General features: G+C 40.1%; 1 protein-coding gene across 1 annotated transcript in view; it reads left to right on the top strand.

Annotated features, from left to right (window-relative positions):
- Window positions 1-326: 326 nt before the first annotated feature.
- The window catches only part of LOC144827255 (lectin-like), a 143,118-nt gene continuing 126,338 nt past the window's right edge, over window positions 327-17,106 (top strand). The window contains exons 1-2 of the mRNA XM_078685637.1: window positions 327-359; window positions 4,626-4,696. Of these exons, the coding sequence (XP_078541763.1) occupies window positions 4,639-4,696 (58 nt within the window). The 5' untranslated portion in view covers window positions 327-359; window positions 4,626-4,638. The remainder of the gene's footprint in view (window positions 360-4,625; window positions 4,697-17,106) is intronic.

The following is a 17,106-nucleotide window of genomic DNA, read 5'->3' as shown; positions in this document are numbered from 1 at the left end:
CAGGAGAGGTGGAAAAACGATGGCGCTACAGGTAGAGAAATGAGGAAAAGCGAATCCAAGAGTCTGAGGTTTTGTTCCAAAATGGAATATCTCGTGCGTCATTCAGTAGGTCAAAGTAAATTAATCGAAAGACGAGAATATATGCAGGGAGACGTCTAGAAATATTTGATGACACAGAGCCAAAAGCATGCTCTTCGTGTCCCTTCTGGTGACAAGTTTATTGCTCAGTAGCATTGTTTCAGTGATTGGCTGGTGAATGAGAGGTGTGGCTGATTTCACCTTATAAGAGCCCTTCGGCCATGAATCTCTGAACAGACGGGATCTTCTCTTCCAATCGCTTTCTTGCTCCAAGGTACAAGGTAAGACCACGGGGCCGAAGTAACACAAGTATGTAAGAGAGGCAAGGGGTTGTTTTATCTGCTCTATTTACAGTTGATTTGCTCGTTCCCTCGCCTGAATTCACCTGTATTTATTATAGGGATGTAACATAAAGAAACCTGTGCTCCTTGTACAACACTCTTATCTACTTTGTTTTTTACAGCCCCGCTGTCACATCACTCTTTGTCTGTTAAAAAAGGGAGGGCCCTCAGCACTTGTCCTTAGTCCATAATTATTCGGGTGCGACTTTACAATGCTGGCAGTCACAACCAGCAGACAGCGTGAAAAGCAACACCCAAAGCAAACCCCAGTTGTCAATGACCTGAAAGGAAGACGAGCCTTCAGTCCTCTTTCCTTCTGTGTTCCATGGGGCTGCCATTCAGTACCAGAGTGGCTGTTTATTTATTGCGCTTCTGGCGATCGGTGCCACCCTTTCTAAATCACGAAGCTAGATCTGAAAATGATGTGTGTCGAACTGTAGTGAATATGTTAATAAAACGTGCGTTTTACAAACATATTTCGCTGCATACCAGCAACAAATAGGTTATAATCAGAGGCCGCAAGAGACCAAAGATTATGAGGCCATATGTATCAAGCTAATTAGCATTCGCAAAGGCCGAAATTCTGCGAATTTCGGCCTTTGCGAATGCTAATTAGATAAATGGTATGTATCAAACATGTTTGATGCAAAATAAGGAATTGCAAAATTTGCTATTCCTCATTTAGCGATTGCACTTAAGGAATCGCAAATTTTGCGATTCCTTAAATGCAATGTATCAAACAAAAAATATTCAAAAATTGCCATTAAGGATTCGCAAATTACCACCAACTTCTAGTTGGTGGTAAGTTGCGAATTCTTTTCAAAACGCTTTTTTACAAAAAAACAAAGGTGCCATATGACGCCCATACATGCATGTATGTGCGCCATATGCCCCCAAATGTCTTTTTCAGGGGTGCAGCAGGGTGTTCTTGAGACACCCCTGCACCCTTGAAAAAATTCCTAATTTGCGAATAGCAAATTGCTAATCGCAATTTGCACTTTCATTCCTATGGGCCTCCGGGCCCATGGAAATGAATGGGTAATTTGCGATTAGCAATTTGCTAATCGCAAATTAGGAATGCTAAGGAATCGCTATTTTGTACATACATACCGTTTTGCGAATTCCAAATAGCGATTCCTTAAAATTCGCTATTTGGAATTCGCAAAACGGAACTATGATACATATGGCCCTTAGAGAGGTAAAAGGGGGAGTAGGGTAATGAATGGTGTGCTCGTAAACTTAAACAAAGTACCGCATTACTGATTGTAAAAAATATGCTACAATGCATGTTCCGATGCCATTCCTCATTACTTACATTCCGGCCCTTTAAGACTCCATTTTTAACCAGTGTGTAGAAAGAATACCCACAAGCACACATAAAGGCAAATGACGTTCCCAAAAGTGCCTTTTTGTTTTAGACCCGTGCTTTGTGTATCGGTGGCAACTCTGGGGCTCTTGGTGTAGCTAAGTCCAATATCTTGGTTAAGTGTACAGATGGATCTTGCAGTGTAGCAATACCTAACTGTGAGAATGAGTGACAGAGCCTGGGTACAGTGGCCCTGACCAGGAAGGAAAGGAACATGAGAAATAAGTCCCATCGTAGCTACAGAGAGAAGGATAAACGACTTAAGCTAAGGGTCTGATTACGAGTTTAGGTATTATTTATGGCACCTGATATATAAAAACAGCACGGGGTACATTATTCAATGGGTGCAATAAATAACACCTAATACGAGTTTGTGGGGAATAACATGTGGGTTTTGGTGCTTTACACAACAAAACCCACAGGGCACTGTAAATACCTCATAATTTTCCCCACATAAAATTTCGGAGGTTTGACCAGCCAAAATTTAACAACGGTTGAGGTATTCAACTTATCCAATAATTATTGGATGCATTACATACAGACGAACTTGAAATTTTGACCCAAGCACAAACGGGGGTTTGTGCACAGGTCGGAATTAACTGAATCAGGCCCTAAGAGTAACCCTGGGCAAAGCACTAAGCTACGCTCGCGTAGTTTGCAAAGTTTGCACAACTTTGCACTACGCAAACTACACGTAGCACAGTGCAAACATGAGTACTATAGTGCAGCGGTCATTTTTTGCTTGTTCGCGGTCCTCAATGTCAAGGTGGCGACCGCGAGCAAGCAAAATCACATCCTCGCAAGACTTTTCCTTGTTCGCGATCAGCAACATCAAGTTGCCGATCGCGAGCATGGAAAATAAACCTCCCAGCGAGATTCTCAACGAGGGGAGGACAGGTTTCTCATTGCGAGTGGTCGCGCATGCCTTCCATCGCTCGCGATGAGAAACTACCAGTCTGCGTTGAAAAAGCTGCAGCTCGAGTAAAAATCTACTCGAGCGGCAGAAAAGTACAGCTCGCACTGTGCAAGATGCCGTTTTCAATGATTGCACAGTGCCGGATGCTTGTCCGCACTGTGCAATCATTGAAACAACATCTTGCACAGTGCGAACATGCTACTACGCAGTTCGCGTAGTGCTATGCGTAGCTCGCGTAGTGCAAAGTGCACTTTACGTAGCTACGCATAGCGCTACTTTGCAAACTACGCCCACCCCTACCTAAGACTACCCTAGCTGCAGAGTCCAAGTGAGCCTCATGGAGCTCAGTGAGAGGACAGGGGCCTTGGCAGGATCTGTACTGAGATCTGAGGATGAGTGAGGCGGTTCTAAGGGTTCACTACATTAGAGAAAACATAGCACTGAGAGGGTGAGACATTGGGAATGGAAAGTATGCATGTTCATTGACAGTAACTGGAGCATTGTAGAAAAGAGGGGAACTAAAACACTAGAATGCTTGACGGTGACCTGTGAGTGTTGTGTTACAGAAGCTGCAATGGTTGTGGAGAGAAAAAGAATGGTTATAAGACTAAGGGCCTAAGTTAGAGGGTGGCACAAGGGTTCTTCTATCACAAACGTGATGGATATCCTGCCACCTTATTACAACTGATTTATATCCTATGGCATTTGTAGTAAGGCACACTTCTGTGATGGAGTGACACAACCACAACTCTAAATGAGGCCACTAACCTAGGTACCGTTTTCTGAACCTCTCCCCTCTCATGGACCATTTCACGGAATTCCTGTGGCCAACATAGGTAAAATGTTTGAAAATGATTGCAATCATTTTAGTCCATTATTGTTTCATATTTGGTCTTCTGCTAAGAGGAGTGCTGATTTACAGATTGACCTAATGTTGGGAAGAATGTTCACTCGCTGTGCATACAGCTGTGCCATCCTGCCATTTGTCAACTTTGCAGTTTGTGTCGCCCCTGATTTTTGATACACAACTGCAGGCCTCTTTCCCTAAACCCATGAGATACGCATTAAGGGACCCTCTTGTTCAAATCAATCTAAGACCAACATAATCTCCTACTTTGGGTCTGTCCAGATATCACACCTCATCTGGAGAAGATGTAGAAGAAAAAAATCACATTAAGAATTTGGGAAAGTGTATATGGAGTGTTAGTATCTTTGTTTGCTTACATATCATTTGTTTGGAAACTTTTTAATAGTATACAGTTAATTTAGAGATCATATAAACGTTTTACTTGATGAATTTGTAATGTTTCTCTCCAGACTAATGTGGTAGCCTTCCTCTGTAATCTGTACTGCCTAGGCAATGCATTGTTATATGTTTACATTGTATCTTGAGGGAAAGGCTGTGGGTGGGCAAAGAGCTCCCTCATATTGAATGCAAATTGATATATTTGAGTCACCTTCAAGGCAACTTTCCTCTTGCCTTTAATATTTCCTGAACTTTCCTGTCATTTTGGTGCAAGTATTATATTCCCCATTTCCCCTGTCACAAGATATTCAGCATCCTCAAGGATGGCCCTACCGGAAACCTGTCTTTATCCTGCCTGTTTTGTATTTTCCTTCAGTCTCCTTACTACCCCCCTTCCCACTTACCCTATTACCCCACCTTCAAAATGTACTCGGTGTTCTCCTCCCCGCCTGCTACCAAGTCTGTGACTCCACCCAAAAGCTCCCCTGCTCACCCTGGACACTTTTTTGTGTTACCATACTGAGAGATATCAACATTAAAGCCTGTTCAATATGGAATTGTGGGCCAATTTAAATTTTCCACAGTTTTAGCGTCTACATCAATTAGTACTATTTTGTCTATACGATACGGACAGTAAGTATAATATGTATTTTGACTCTTTGTTGCTCCTATTTTCAGAAGAAACCCAAACATGTGGGAAGTTGCTGGCAACATAATTCTGCTCGGTGCGATGTTCTCATTCAGCACAGGTAAGGTTTTCTATTATTAACACAGCAACATTTTCATTACGTTTTTAAAAAATGTAATAAAAACTGCATTTAGTGCAAGGTATCCTTGGGAGGTAAAGGAAGTGGGATGCCCTATTTGCAGCATGCTATAGGCAAAGGGGTGAGCCTGCATTCGGTACTGCACCGCTGGCATCACACTGAACCAGTTGTGCACATCCTTAGGCCCTTAGCTATGCTAGCAGGTTTTTGACAGAAGTCCTCATATATGCCCCAGTCCTGCTTCAGGCTCCACGTCCACCATGCTCACTGCACTAGTTTTGTGCACATTAAAAATATGGATTTGTATTTTTAAAATATTCATTTTTCTTTTTAAAACATTTTTCATTCAATACAAAACGTTTTAAAAATGCTAAACCGGTCCTAAACCTTCGCCTGCAAACCTTGTGACAAAAACCTTACATGCTAAAACATAGCCAGTTGTGTTGTCTGCCAAAAATATGTGGATATACAGAGCTAGAGAAAGAAAAAAGGTACATAGACAAGGGAAACCTGACATGTAGCAGTGTGATATAGTCCAATATTGTTGTTGAGGGTTTCAGATGACGCCATAAGCCACTCGGCCAAAGGAAGAGACGTGTGTAAATGTTACCACACGCTCCACTTGGTCATGTAGGATCATATCAGGGTACCTGTTTTTTATTATTTACATTAAATATTAATTGTAGAATACTTAACTTCAAAAGGTAGTTTGTTCAAAAAGGGAAATGTTTATTCAGCATAGTAAAGGAAATACTGAACTGCACTGTTTGGCTGTCTGGAGTAGAAATTAGTTATCCATTTTTTATTACGTAGTATACATGTAGAATTTGGGGAAAAGACACCCTTAGAGTTTAAAAATCCGTTCTGTCTGTAGAAGGAAGATATTGTTGAAGCTGTTCTCTCCTAGCAACAGCAAACAATGGACACTAATTGGAATTAGGATATCTGTTTATGATTTTCCAGTTCTGAGTAGATTGTCATTAAAACAATAGACAATTGTCAGAAATGGGGGTCTCTAGTTGGCAGGGTTTGCACATTGGTCCAAGTAGGGACCCTTCCTTCTAGTCAGGATAAGGGAGATACACTCTTAAAATAACCCCTGCTCACCCCCTTAGTAGATTAGCACAAGCAATCAGGATTATTTTAGAGGCAGTGTGAAAAGCATTTGCACAAAAATAGTAATGCAGTGTAAGCACTACAAAAGGACATCACACCAGTTTAGAAAAAGATCCAATATTTTATGAAGACAAGACCTAAAACGATAAAAAAATCCACCATACGGTACTTGAAAAGTAGATAATTTGCGGGATGTCTTCTAAACAGCAGAAATACCTAAAAAACTCAGTTCGTACAAGTCGGTAACTCTGTTGGGGGCTACCGCGATGCTGAAAACAACAGAGTCTAACAGCTCCAGTTGACCGCATTGATATGGGCCAGCAAAAATGTCAACTGACTCGGTAACAGTACCTTTCCCGTTGCGGCTTTCACAGGGGTGTGAGCCAGTCATGGCAACCGTCTCGACGTCATTGCAAAATGGAAGCAGTGCAGAAAGCAGTGTCCTCTCGATGCAGTGCAGGCAGTTGCTTTGTGACGATCATCCAGACACCGTCGGTGAGACCAAGGCTTATAGTGCAGGGCGATACGGTGCTTGCAGTTTGCGGTGCAGGCGACAGAGCCGGTTTGCAGGAGCTGGTGTCGGTCGGCCCAGATGGCTGTGCGGGATGAGGCGGTGCATCGTGAAACTTTACGAGTGGTGCCCCCAACCACAATGCGCTTACGGGTGTCGAGTCAGCAGCAGCAACATAGTTGGGGAGACCAGGATGGTGAAGTGAAGTGAGGTGCCCACAGATCACGGTGCAAGCAGCGGCTCGATGGGGGACGTCCTCGGTCGTAGTCGTCGGTGAGACCTGGGTTGGGGTGAGAGATGCGGACGGTGCAGTCTGTGGTGCCGTCAGGACACAGAGCCAGCGACGGAGTCGGTGACTGAGTCGATTGCAGTTCCCTTCTCTGTGGCAACTGAAATAGCGGTGTCAGAAGCTTTACTCTGAGGTTGATGAAGTCTTTGCAGACCCTGAGACTTCAGAACAGGAGGCCAGCTCGATTTTAGGCACTTGGAGATACTCAGCACAAGTAAAGAAAGTTCAGTCCAGTCCTTTCACTGCCCAAGGCAGAAGCAGCAACTGCAGGCCAGTCCAACAAAGCAATTTACAGCAAAGGGGCAGTACTCCCACTGGCCGCTCTTCCAGCTCTTCTTCTTGGCAGGTTCCTTGATTCCAGCAAGTTCGAAAGTTTAGGGGTTTGGGACCCACTTTTTATAGCCCAAAATCCTTTGTCTTCTCAGGCAGAGAGTGTCTGTGCCCAGCCAGAACCAGTTCTGTCCTCTCTGGGGCAGCTTCCTGGCAGGAGGTGGAGAAAGCTTTGTCAGAGGCAGACCAGGCCCATTCAGGTGAAAGGAAATCTCTTCCTCTTCCTATTCTAAATGCAGCCCAGGTCTATTCAGGCCTTCACTGACCCATCTTTACTCTCTGGAGCCACCAAGTGAATGGGTTTCGGCGGAGTGATTGCATAAGTGCACACATGTCACATTAGGTCCCGCCCCCTGCCTTCACCACTGTGCAAACGCGCCCCCTGGCAGGTTTTAAGTTAGGGGATTAATTCCCCTTGAATCCTGAGGGTCCCTGGGGGCACAACTAGCCCACCATGTACCTCCAGTAAGCGCCATAGAGCTGCTTGCTGAGAGGTGGTCCGAGGCCACACCCCTTTTTACACTTCTCTGCAACGCAACTCTGTGGCACTTACTGGTCGTACCTGGTGGGCTAGTCGGCCACCAAGGACCCTCAGGATTTAAGGGGACCTAATTTCCCAACTTAAAACGCACCACAGGGTGCGTTTGCACACTTGTAACATCACGCCACGACCCCTCCTTGCTCCACTGGGCAAACACACCCCCCGGTGTGTTGTAAATTGGGGTATTAAGTCCCCTTGAGGCCTGAGGGTCCCTGGCGGCCAACTAGCCCACCAGCTACATCCAGTAAGCACCACAGAGCTGCGTTGCAGAGTGGTGTAAAAATGGGGGTGGGCTTAGACCATCTCTCTGCAACGCAGCTCCCTGGAGCTTACTGGCAGTACCTGGTGGGCTAGTTGGCCCCCAGGGACCCTCAGGATTTAAGGGGACTTAATCCCCAAACTTAAAATGCACCATAGGGTGCGTTTGCACATTTGTCACATCAGGCGACGCCCCCTCCCTGCACTACTGTGCAAATGCGCCCCATGAAGCATTGTATATTGGGGGATTAAATCCCCTTGTGTCCTGAGGGTCGCTATGGGCCAACTGCCCTCGAGCTGCCTCCAGTGAGCGCCACAGTGCTGCGTTGCTGAGTAGTGTTAAAAGTGGGTATGGCCTAGGACCACCTCTCTGCAACGCAGCTCCCTGGCATTTACTGGAGGTACCTGGTGGGCTAGTTGGCCTCCAGGGCCCCTCATGATTCAAGGGGACTTAATCCCCAACTTAAAACGTCCCACAGGGTGCGTTTGCACACTTGTCACATTACGCCACTACCCCTCCCTTCACCACTGTGCAAACGCACCCCGTGGCGCATTTTAAGTTGGGGGATTAAGTCCCCTTGAACCCTGAGAGTCCCTGGGGTCAAACTAGCCCACCAGGTACCTGCAGTAGGTGCCAAAGAGCTGCTTTACAAAGAGGTGTAAAAAGGGGTGTGGCCTCAGACCACCTCTCTGCAATGCAGCCCTGTGGTGCTTTCTGGAGGTTCCTGGTGGGCTAGTTAGCCCCCAAGGAACATCAGGATTAAAGGGGAATTAATCCCCCAACTTAAAATGTGCCACGGGGTGTGTTTGCACAGTTGTGCAGGAAGGGGGCATGGTCTAACCCACTATCATCCTTATCATTTCTTTCAACTGGAGGCCCAGGCAGATGCCCCAACAAGAAATGCATGTAATAAAACACAATGAGAAGGAAGCCAGTTTGCCATATTCCAGAAGTATTTAGGAATATGTTTTAAGATTGGGGGGAAATAGAGCAGTATCTGGGGACATTATTGAAAGAACCATAAATCTTTAGAGTGATAAAGGAAATCTCATGCATTCCTAGAAAAGGTGTAAACATCGCTTATTACAAAGCACACAGTATTCTCAAGATGTCACTTTGATTTCTCAAATTCCTGAGTTCCTGCCAAAGCAGAGTAGGCACAAATATTTTTGCTGCTTTGGGTAAAATGAGATTTGGAATTCCTCAGAGACAATATTGTCTCCAGTCGCAAACTGTTGAGCGCACTCACATTTTCTACCAATTTACTAAATTCTGCATTACTCACTTCAGTGCTGTTAACCAGCTCTGCTGGGTGTCACATTACAAATGCATCATTGACCCACTCACCGCCTGCCTAACAATCTCGGGACACCACCTAAAGTATCTAAGGAAGTAAGAAAGCTAGGAATTACCATGGACTCCAAGCTATTAATGAATCCCCAGTTGGAAAATTAGCAAGATAAAGCTTCATTACACATGGTCAAACCTATTATATCTCTTGTATTGTTTTGTGCTATCTAAACTTGATTACGCCAATGACCTCTACAACGAATCATCTTTATCATCTATTAAAATACTACAACAGATTCAGGACTTTGCTGGCAGACTACTCCTACATGTAAAGTCATAAGCCCACATCACCCCTGCCTTGAGGCCCATTGGGTACCAGGGTGAACAACCTTTACAACACAACTTTTACAACACACTACCATTACAACGAAACTTTTACAACGCCAATGTATTTACAATGCATGTTATTACAACGCATGTTTTTACAACGCAAGTACCTTTGCAACGCAAGTACCTTTACATCGTAAGTATTATGTTTATATATACATTTTTAATATTTTTAATAACATTTATTAAATTTATTATTTTATATTGTAGTAGTTTTTTATTTAATGTAATAAGATTATTATTTTTTATATTAAATATCTTAATTTGAGTATTTAGAAATAATACTGTAGTATTAATATTTAAAAAAGTATTTATTTTAATAATTATAAAACTGTATTTAATTTAATATTTATAGATTAAGTTGAAAATTTAAAATAAAAATATTTTTATTTTTTGGTGTTAATTTATTAATGTGAGTTAAAAAAATATACTTTTGTTAAATTTATTTATATAAGTAATAAATATTTCTAATTATTATTTTATATATTTACTATAAAAATGGCAATTAATACTCTAGTATTTTTTTTAAATATACTGTTAATGTCAATGTAAATTATTTCTATTTATATTTTTATATATTTAGTATAAAAATGGTAATTAATACTCTAGTATTTTTTAAAACAATATACTGTTAATGTTATATTAAATTATTAAAGATTATAAATATTTTAAGAACTATTTCATAAATTTTTAACAAATAAAAAAATCTTTAATTTAGAAATTTTACTAAAGTTTTTTAAAATTAAAATATTTTTAAATATTATTATTGTATATGAAATTTATAATTTATATATTTATTTTTTTATTTTGAGGAATAAAAATATTTTTTTATGTATTATTATTATTAGTTAAAATTTTGAATAATTAAATGTTTAATAAAATAATTTAATATACATTTTCTAAGGTGACGAAATAGATAAGTATAATTTTTATAATTTTTTTAAGTTGTTACATAATTTAATAATAATTTTTGAACACATTTTCCCACGATTTTGCATTGATTCTAATGGAAGCAATTGTCCTTCATTTATTTCCATAGTTGAAGCTGTTCATCCCGCGGAAATGAAAAGGAAGGTGTCAAAGAAGAAGAAAAGGGATGAGTAGAAAAGAAAAGGAATAAGGATGAAGGTAAGGATGAAATATCATTAATTTTATAGTAAATAAATATTAAAAAGATGTAACGCTAACATAAATACATTAATAACATAAATATAACAAAGTTTCTTCTTTGGTTTTTTTAATTAAAAAAATATAGAACATTTGCATTCATTTTTATTGATTTTTTCATATATTTGTTATTTTTTTATGTCATATACGATTATAAACAAAAATGAATACAATCAATAAATTACAGTATTAAATAGTCCTTTTTCTATCTTTGCCGCTTTCTATGACGTATTCACGTAAACGTAAACGTAAGCGGACATTTTGAAGAGCATCGCTGCAGGAAGCAGCTGGAAGCTGATCTACGTCCAGGTAGGAAACATTTCTAACCTAAAAGATACATGTTTAACTTAAAAAAGAATACATATATTGTAAAGAAAGGATAAGGAGAGGTTGCTGTTTTAGATTTTAATGTTAAGCTTGTAAAACAACATGTCGACGATCGTGTTATTAGTGTATGCCTATGTCGGGTCGCAAAAAGTATATGTTTTGATTGAAAGAAATGAAAATTGATTTGTTTTACATTACTATTTTCATTTATGATATAACGAAATTGTAAATGCATTTTCTTTAAAATTGAATCGATTTCCTTTCAACTATAAATGTGATAAATGTTGGTAGTAAAATAATGGAAAATGCTTCTTAAAATTATTACTGTTATTTTGGTTAGGAACACTATCCAGAAATAATTTTGTTTGTATGCATTGTTACTATAAAATTGTTATGAATGACATGTTTTCAAATCTGTTAAGGTTGGAGGGATTATTTGTTTATTTTCAATTGGTTGGTCAGTTGGTTAACTAATATTCTTTCAGCTTTTAAAAATAATATAGCAGCTGGTTTGGTTTGGTGAATATGTTTTGTTTCATTGGTAAATTCCTTTTGAATACTAAAAAAAATAGCCAGTTATTTTTTGTTAAATTTCAAAATAGCTAGGGTTGTATAGAGAGAAAATGTTTTTGTAGGAGGTACAAAACAAATTAGGATGTTCTTATAGAACTGTTATATTTTGCAAAAATATATTTTTTCCATGATTTAATAATGCAATTGCCAGACTGGAGTTGGGCAGAGCACTCAAAAGCAGGGACAAGGCCTCGATTAGCGCCACCAGGAAATATTATAATGATAGTATTCGCAAGGCTAAGAAGCTGTGGGATGAGGAGTATTGGGAGGAGCTACTCGAGGCTTCAGGGCAAAAGGATTCCAGACTTTTCTGGAAAACTGTGAAATGGGGAAGAGGGGGCGCCCCCAATAATCCCGACAACAATGTCGGTGAGGCATTGTGGGTCGAGTATTTTAAACCCCAGTATGCTGAGAGTAGGGATATAGTGGCCAAAGAATCAATCCCTATGGTATTTTGCAAGGGTGATCTATTTCTAACTAAGGACGCGGAACTCGTAATTTCAACTTTGCAGGAGGGGAAAGCCCCTGGGCTAGATGGAGTCCCTTCAGATATTTTTAAATACGACAAGGTCCAGTGGGCAAAATATGCGACCTTGTTGGGAAACAGCCTAGCCAAAGGGGCAAAAATCCCCAATATATGGAAGGGGGCAACAATAATACCGATCTTTAAGAAAGGCGATCGGTCACTCCCGGCAAATTATAGACCAATAAGTTTGCTGGCCACCATGCAAAAAGTAGTGGGGAAGATGCTGGTCAACAAACTTATGGCCTGGGTAGATGACAACAATGCCTTATCCCCCTTCCAGGCAGGATTCAGACGTGCAACCAGTACGGTCGATCAAATTTTTCGCTTCACCATGCTACGGTGGGGGACTGTACTCCTGGGTAAAGGCAGCCTCTATGTAGCATTTGTAGATCTAAGGGCTGCCTTTGATCTGGTGCCCAGGTGCACGTTGTGGGAGGTTCTGTCTAAGATAGGGGTCCCACTTGATTTGCTCACGCTGATAATGCGTCTCCATGAAAGCAACTATGCAAGGTTCAGTGGGGGAGGAATGGGGAATCCACCTCCAACTTCCCAGTCGAGCGGGGGGTACGGCAGGGATGTGCAATGGCACCCCTGCTGTTCTCCCTGTTCATTAATGGCATTGTAGATAGGATGTTGGATGCAATGGTTGACGCACCTTCGTTAGCGGGCATCAGAGTTCCAATTCTGATGTTCGCCGACGACACCTTGATCGTGTCCAAGACCCCGTCGGGTCTCCAGCGAGCCCTGAACATATTTGACTCATTCTGCAAAGAACGGGGTCTTGAGGTTAATGTAAATAAAACCAAGTTGATGGCCTTTGGGCAAAAGCGCCAATCTCAACCCAAGGTATTCTTGAATAATATCAAATTAGAGTTAGTAAATGTTTTTACATACCTTGGGGTGGAGATATCAAGTAAACTTGGTTGGTCAAGACACATAGAGAAGGCGGTGTTGAAACACCAGCAGATTTCAGGAGCCCTCAGGGTCGAGCAAGCAAAATCCAAAACCAGGCCTATAAAACCTGTTCTTATGGTTTATGACGCAAAAGCCTTGGGCGCAACCCTTTATGGGGCTGAAGTCTGGGGCTTTGAGAGTCTTACCACCCTCCAAAGATCTGAGAACAGGTTTGTGAGAGGGATAACTAGTCTCCCCCAAAGTACCCCATTAATACCGCTTGGCTTTGATCTAGGCAGAAGATCGCTTAGTGACCGTGCCCGACTGAGGCCTATCCTCTATTGGAGACGGCTATGGACAACCGTGGAAATAAGACACTACGCTGAGGGGTTCTTAGCATTAGCCAAATCAGATGCTTTTCGTAAAATTAAATGGCTAAAAATGCTAAGGGACGTCCTTGCTGAGCTTGGGCTCTCCAAACTATGGGAAAACCCCCTTGGGGAAGTATTCCCCAGTAAAACCAGTATCAAAGAAATATATTGGGACCACATCGATCAGAAACTTTGGAGGAGCGTAACCTCTGAATCCATGGGGGGTAGATTTATGGAAATTAAACAAAGACCATCCCTAGAAAAGTATTGGGACAGTATAACTGTTCCACTAGACAGGAAATTATTTTTCCAGTTAAGGGCAGGTTCTCTCCCCTTGAGGTGTTTGACGACCCGTTGGAACACTAGTAGTAGCTCGTGCTGCCCGTCATGTGGGGCCCCCAACGAAAGTATTGCACATTTTCTTTTTTTATGCGAGGCTTATGTAAATCCAAGAAAATCTTGGTTGGCTCCAGTCTGTAGGAACCTTGGTGTCCTAAGCGGTGTTGAGGGGTTGAGAATTATTTGTTCCTCCACTGAAATGTCAATCGTAGTTGGAACGGCAAAATATCTGGGGTGGGCATGGTCCATAAGGAGGAGGGCTTTATCCTCTAATGTGTTTTGAATTTTACATCTTCTATTGTTTGATTTATCCTTGCAAACATTTACTGGGAGATATATATGAATTTTAACTACAAAATGCGGCTAATATGTATGGTATGAGTTTTCATTGTATATACTTGGGAATGGTCCGTAACGCGGAGGTTTCTATATCTCAACATGCATCTAGTTTCCGCATATTATGAAAAAGCTTATTTTAATTCTAATTGGTAACAACTTTTATGCTTATGTATTATGTATTTTTAATTATAAATCTATTGTTACTGAATGTTTGAAGTTTTAAAAAAAAATGTATGAATTTATATGTGTGTGCTTTTATGAGTGTACAACTCGAATAAAGCTTTTTCAATCAATCATAATGCAATTGAGTGTGATATATTTTAAAAAAGGTTTATATTTTTCATTCTGGAGATTGAAATGATTTAATTTTTCAATACAGATAATTATGGTACTATTTTATGCAAACTATGCTTCGATTTCGAATAATCAATGAAAAGGGGTATTTCAAACACATCAGATTAGATATTTTTGGATTTAAAAATAAATTATTTGGTATTTCTAACCAAATTAAATTAGAAAATAATATCTAAATTTTAAGAAGCATTTAAAAAAGTTTTTATAGTTGAAAGATTCGTACATAAGTTGTTTGCTAACTTGGAATAGTTTTGTAAAATTTGGAAAAAATTATACTATTTATTTTTCCTTTTCAATTTGGAATACTTGGGGTTATTCGGTGTTGTAAATAAAAGGATTACGTATGACTGGAAAAATGAGAAAAACATAAAAAAATAAAGTAGGCTGACCCGATTACATTTTTTGGTTAATTTAAAAAAATATATAATATAGCCAATTGTAATTAGTGTTTTATTAAATTTAGGGCAAAGCAGGAAAGTAATGTCAAATATTTTTATTAGAAACTTAGAATGTTAGCCACATTTTCGAGGTAGTCCAGAGCCACACACAAGGAAAACTGTTGCATTATACCCAATAGTCTTTCAGACATCTCCTTCGTTTTTTTTGTAACTCGTGGGTTTAGACTACCACTTAATGCTTGGGAAAGTCTCATTTCTTGGAAACTTTGCTCCTTCTTCAAAGTTTCCAAAAATGAGTAGAAATTAGGGTGAGGTTTTCCAATTGTATGATTGAAGGAGTTATGCCATCCCTCAATGGCATTATTTGTTTTAGCTTCTCCCTCTAAACAGCTCGTGTAACAGTTCCACCACTCCACTTGGAAACGTGGCTTCCTCCTGCGACCTGATCTGCTTAGGTGCCCAATCCATGTGTCTTCAAAATAATTTAGGATGGGTGCCAATTTGTCTTCATTTTGATTGTAATATTCAGATTCAGTAATGGCAGTGTAGTACTCATGTACACTATCGGGAGGAACAAAACAAAGTGCTGTTAATTTTTTTAATTCAACTTGGAGTTTGCTGTCTGTGGAGTAATCTGTAACCAGGGATGTTTTCTGTAATTTACGCCAGAATGCCTGGGAAAAATGGAAAAAACACCCCTGAATTCGGGTATCCGTGTACATTTTACTGATCACATTGATCATGCTCAATTCAAAATCTACTATTATTTTCCTAGGACTTTTTGTTGTTGTATTTTTAATAACTGATAAAAGTTCAGTGTAGGTTGCAGAAGTCTTATCAGGCAGCAAACTATATACTAAGGTGATCACATTATGGTTAATTTTAGCGTGAATTGTGTAAATTTGGTAGAATGGATGGGGTGTACTTTTAAACGTCCCATCCATCATCCAAATTTCACTATTTTCTAACTTTACAAGGTTGCGGGGAGTACTAAAAATTAGAATACGTTTTTGAGGGTTTTCATTGTCATGGAGAAGGAAGGGTTCATCAGCAAAAGAAATAGTAAGTTCATGTGGAATAACAATGTCAGAAAAAGTATGAGGTGTTGTGGTTTGAGTGTTACTTGCCTGCTTTTGTCTTTGAATAATTCGTCTCAAATTAGGAATTATAGGCATATTACTAGCAACATGAGAGGGGACATGTTGTGCAACCTCTCTTAAAATGGATCCTGTTGAATCATTGGAGGTGCTTGCTAGTTCTTTCATCTCGTTAATGGTTTCCCTTACATCAATCTCCATTGCAGAGGCAGAGTGGTTGTGATCAGTAGTTTTGATAATAATATCATCATGGGTGACCGCTCTGCCGCTGCAATGGGATGTGTAGTATTGCACACACCTCCAATGATTTCTAGGAAAACTAATCCTTTCCTTACAATATATGTATCCTGCATGGTTAAGTAGTTTGTTTCCTTTTCTGGATTTGATGTAGGAAGCTCTTTCCTGAGTAGACATTATCTGTTGGGGGGAACATTTTTTTTAATAATGTGTTTAATTAAACAAAGAATTATACAACTAAATTTAACAGTTTCTTTACATCAGAATTTTTCTGCCATTTCAATTGTTAATCTCCAGTCACTTTATTCTTGTCATTTCTTAATGTTTCTCCTCTTTGCAGTGTAAATAGTCAATTTTGGTTTAGAGTTTAGCACACTTTTTCTCCTGCTGATTTTTTTAATGAGTTGAAATACTATCTGTTTCGACCATACCATGCTACATTTTAACAACTGCTGTAACATATTGGAGTAAGATTATTATTTGATACCCCTACACCATCCAATACTTACACTTCTGTTGCACCTACCTGGAGTTATAACAGTAATTGATACCCCTACACCATCCCACACTTTCACTACTGCTGCTGCAGTAACCTGGAGTTAGATTAGTAAATAATACCCCTACACTATCCTATACTTTCTCTACTGCTGCACTTACCTGGAGTTACATTAGTACATAATATCTCTATTATATCCAAGACTTTCCCTACTGCTGCACCTACCTGGAGTTAGAATAGTAATTGATACCCCTACACCATCCCACACTTTCCCTACTGTTGCACCTACCTGGAGTTAGAATAGTAATTGATACCCCTACACCATCCCACACTTTCCCTACTGTTGCACCTACCTGGATTTAAAATAGTAACTGATACCCTTACAGCATCCCACACTTTCCCTACTGCTGCACCTACCTGGAGTTAGAATAGTAATTGATACCCCTACACCATCCCACACTTTCCCTACTGTTGCACCTACCTGGAGTTAGAATAGTAATTGATACCCCTACACCATAGTACACTTTCCCTTGCATTATGTGTTTTATATA

The sequence above is a fragment of the Lissotriton helveticus genome, chromosome 4_1 (assembly GCF_964261635.1).
Source record: "Lissotriton helveticus chromosome 4_1, aLisHel1.1, whole genome shotgun sequence".
In the NCBI taxonomy this organism is placed as follows: Eukaryota; Metazoa; Chordata; class Amphibia; order Caudata; family Salamandridae; genus Lissotriton; species Lissotriton helveticus.
This window is presented reverse-complemented; position numbering and strand designations above follow the sequence as displayed.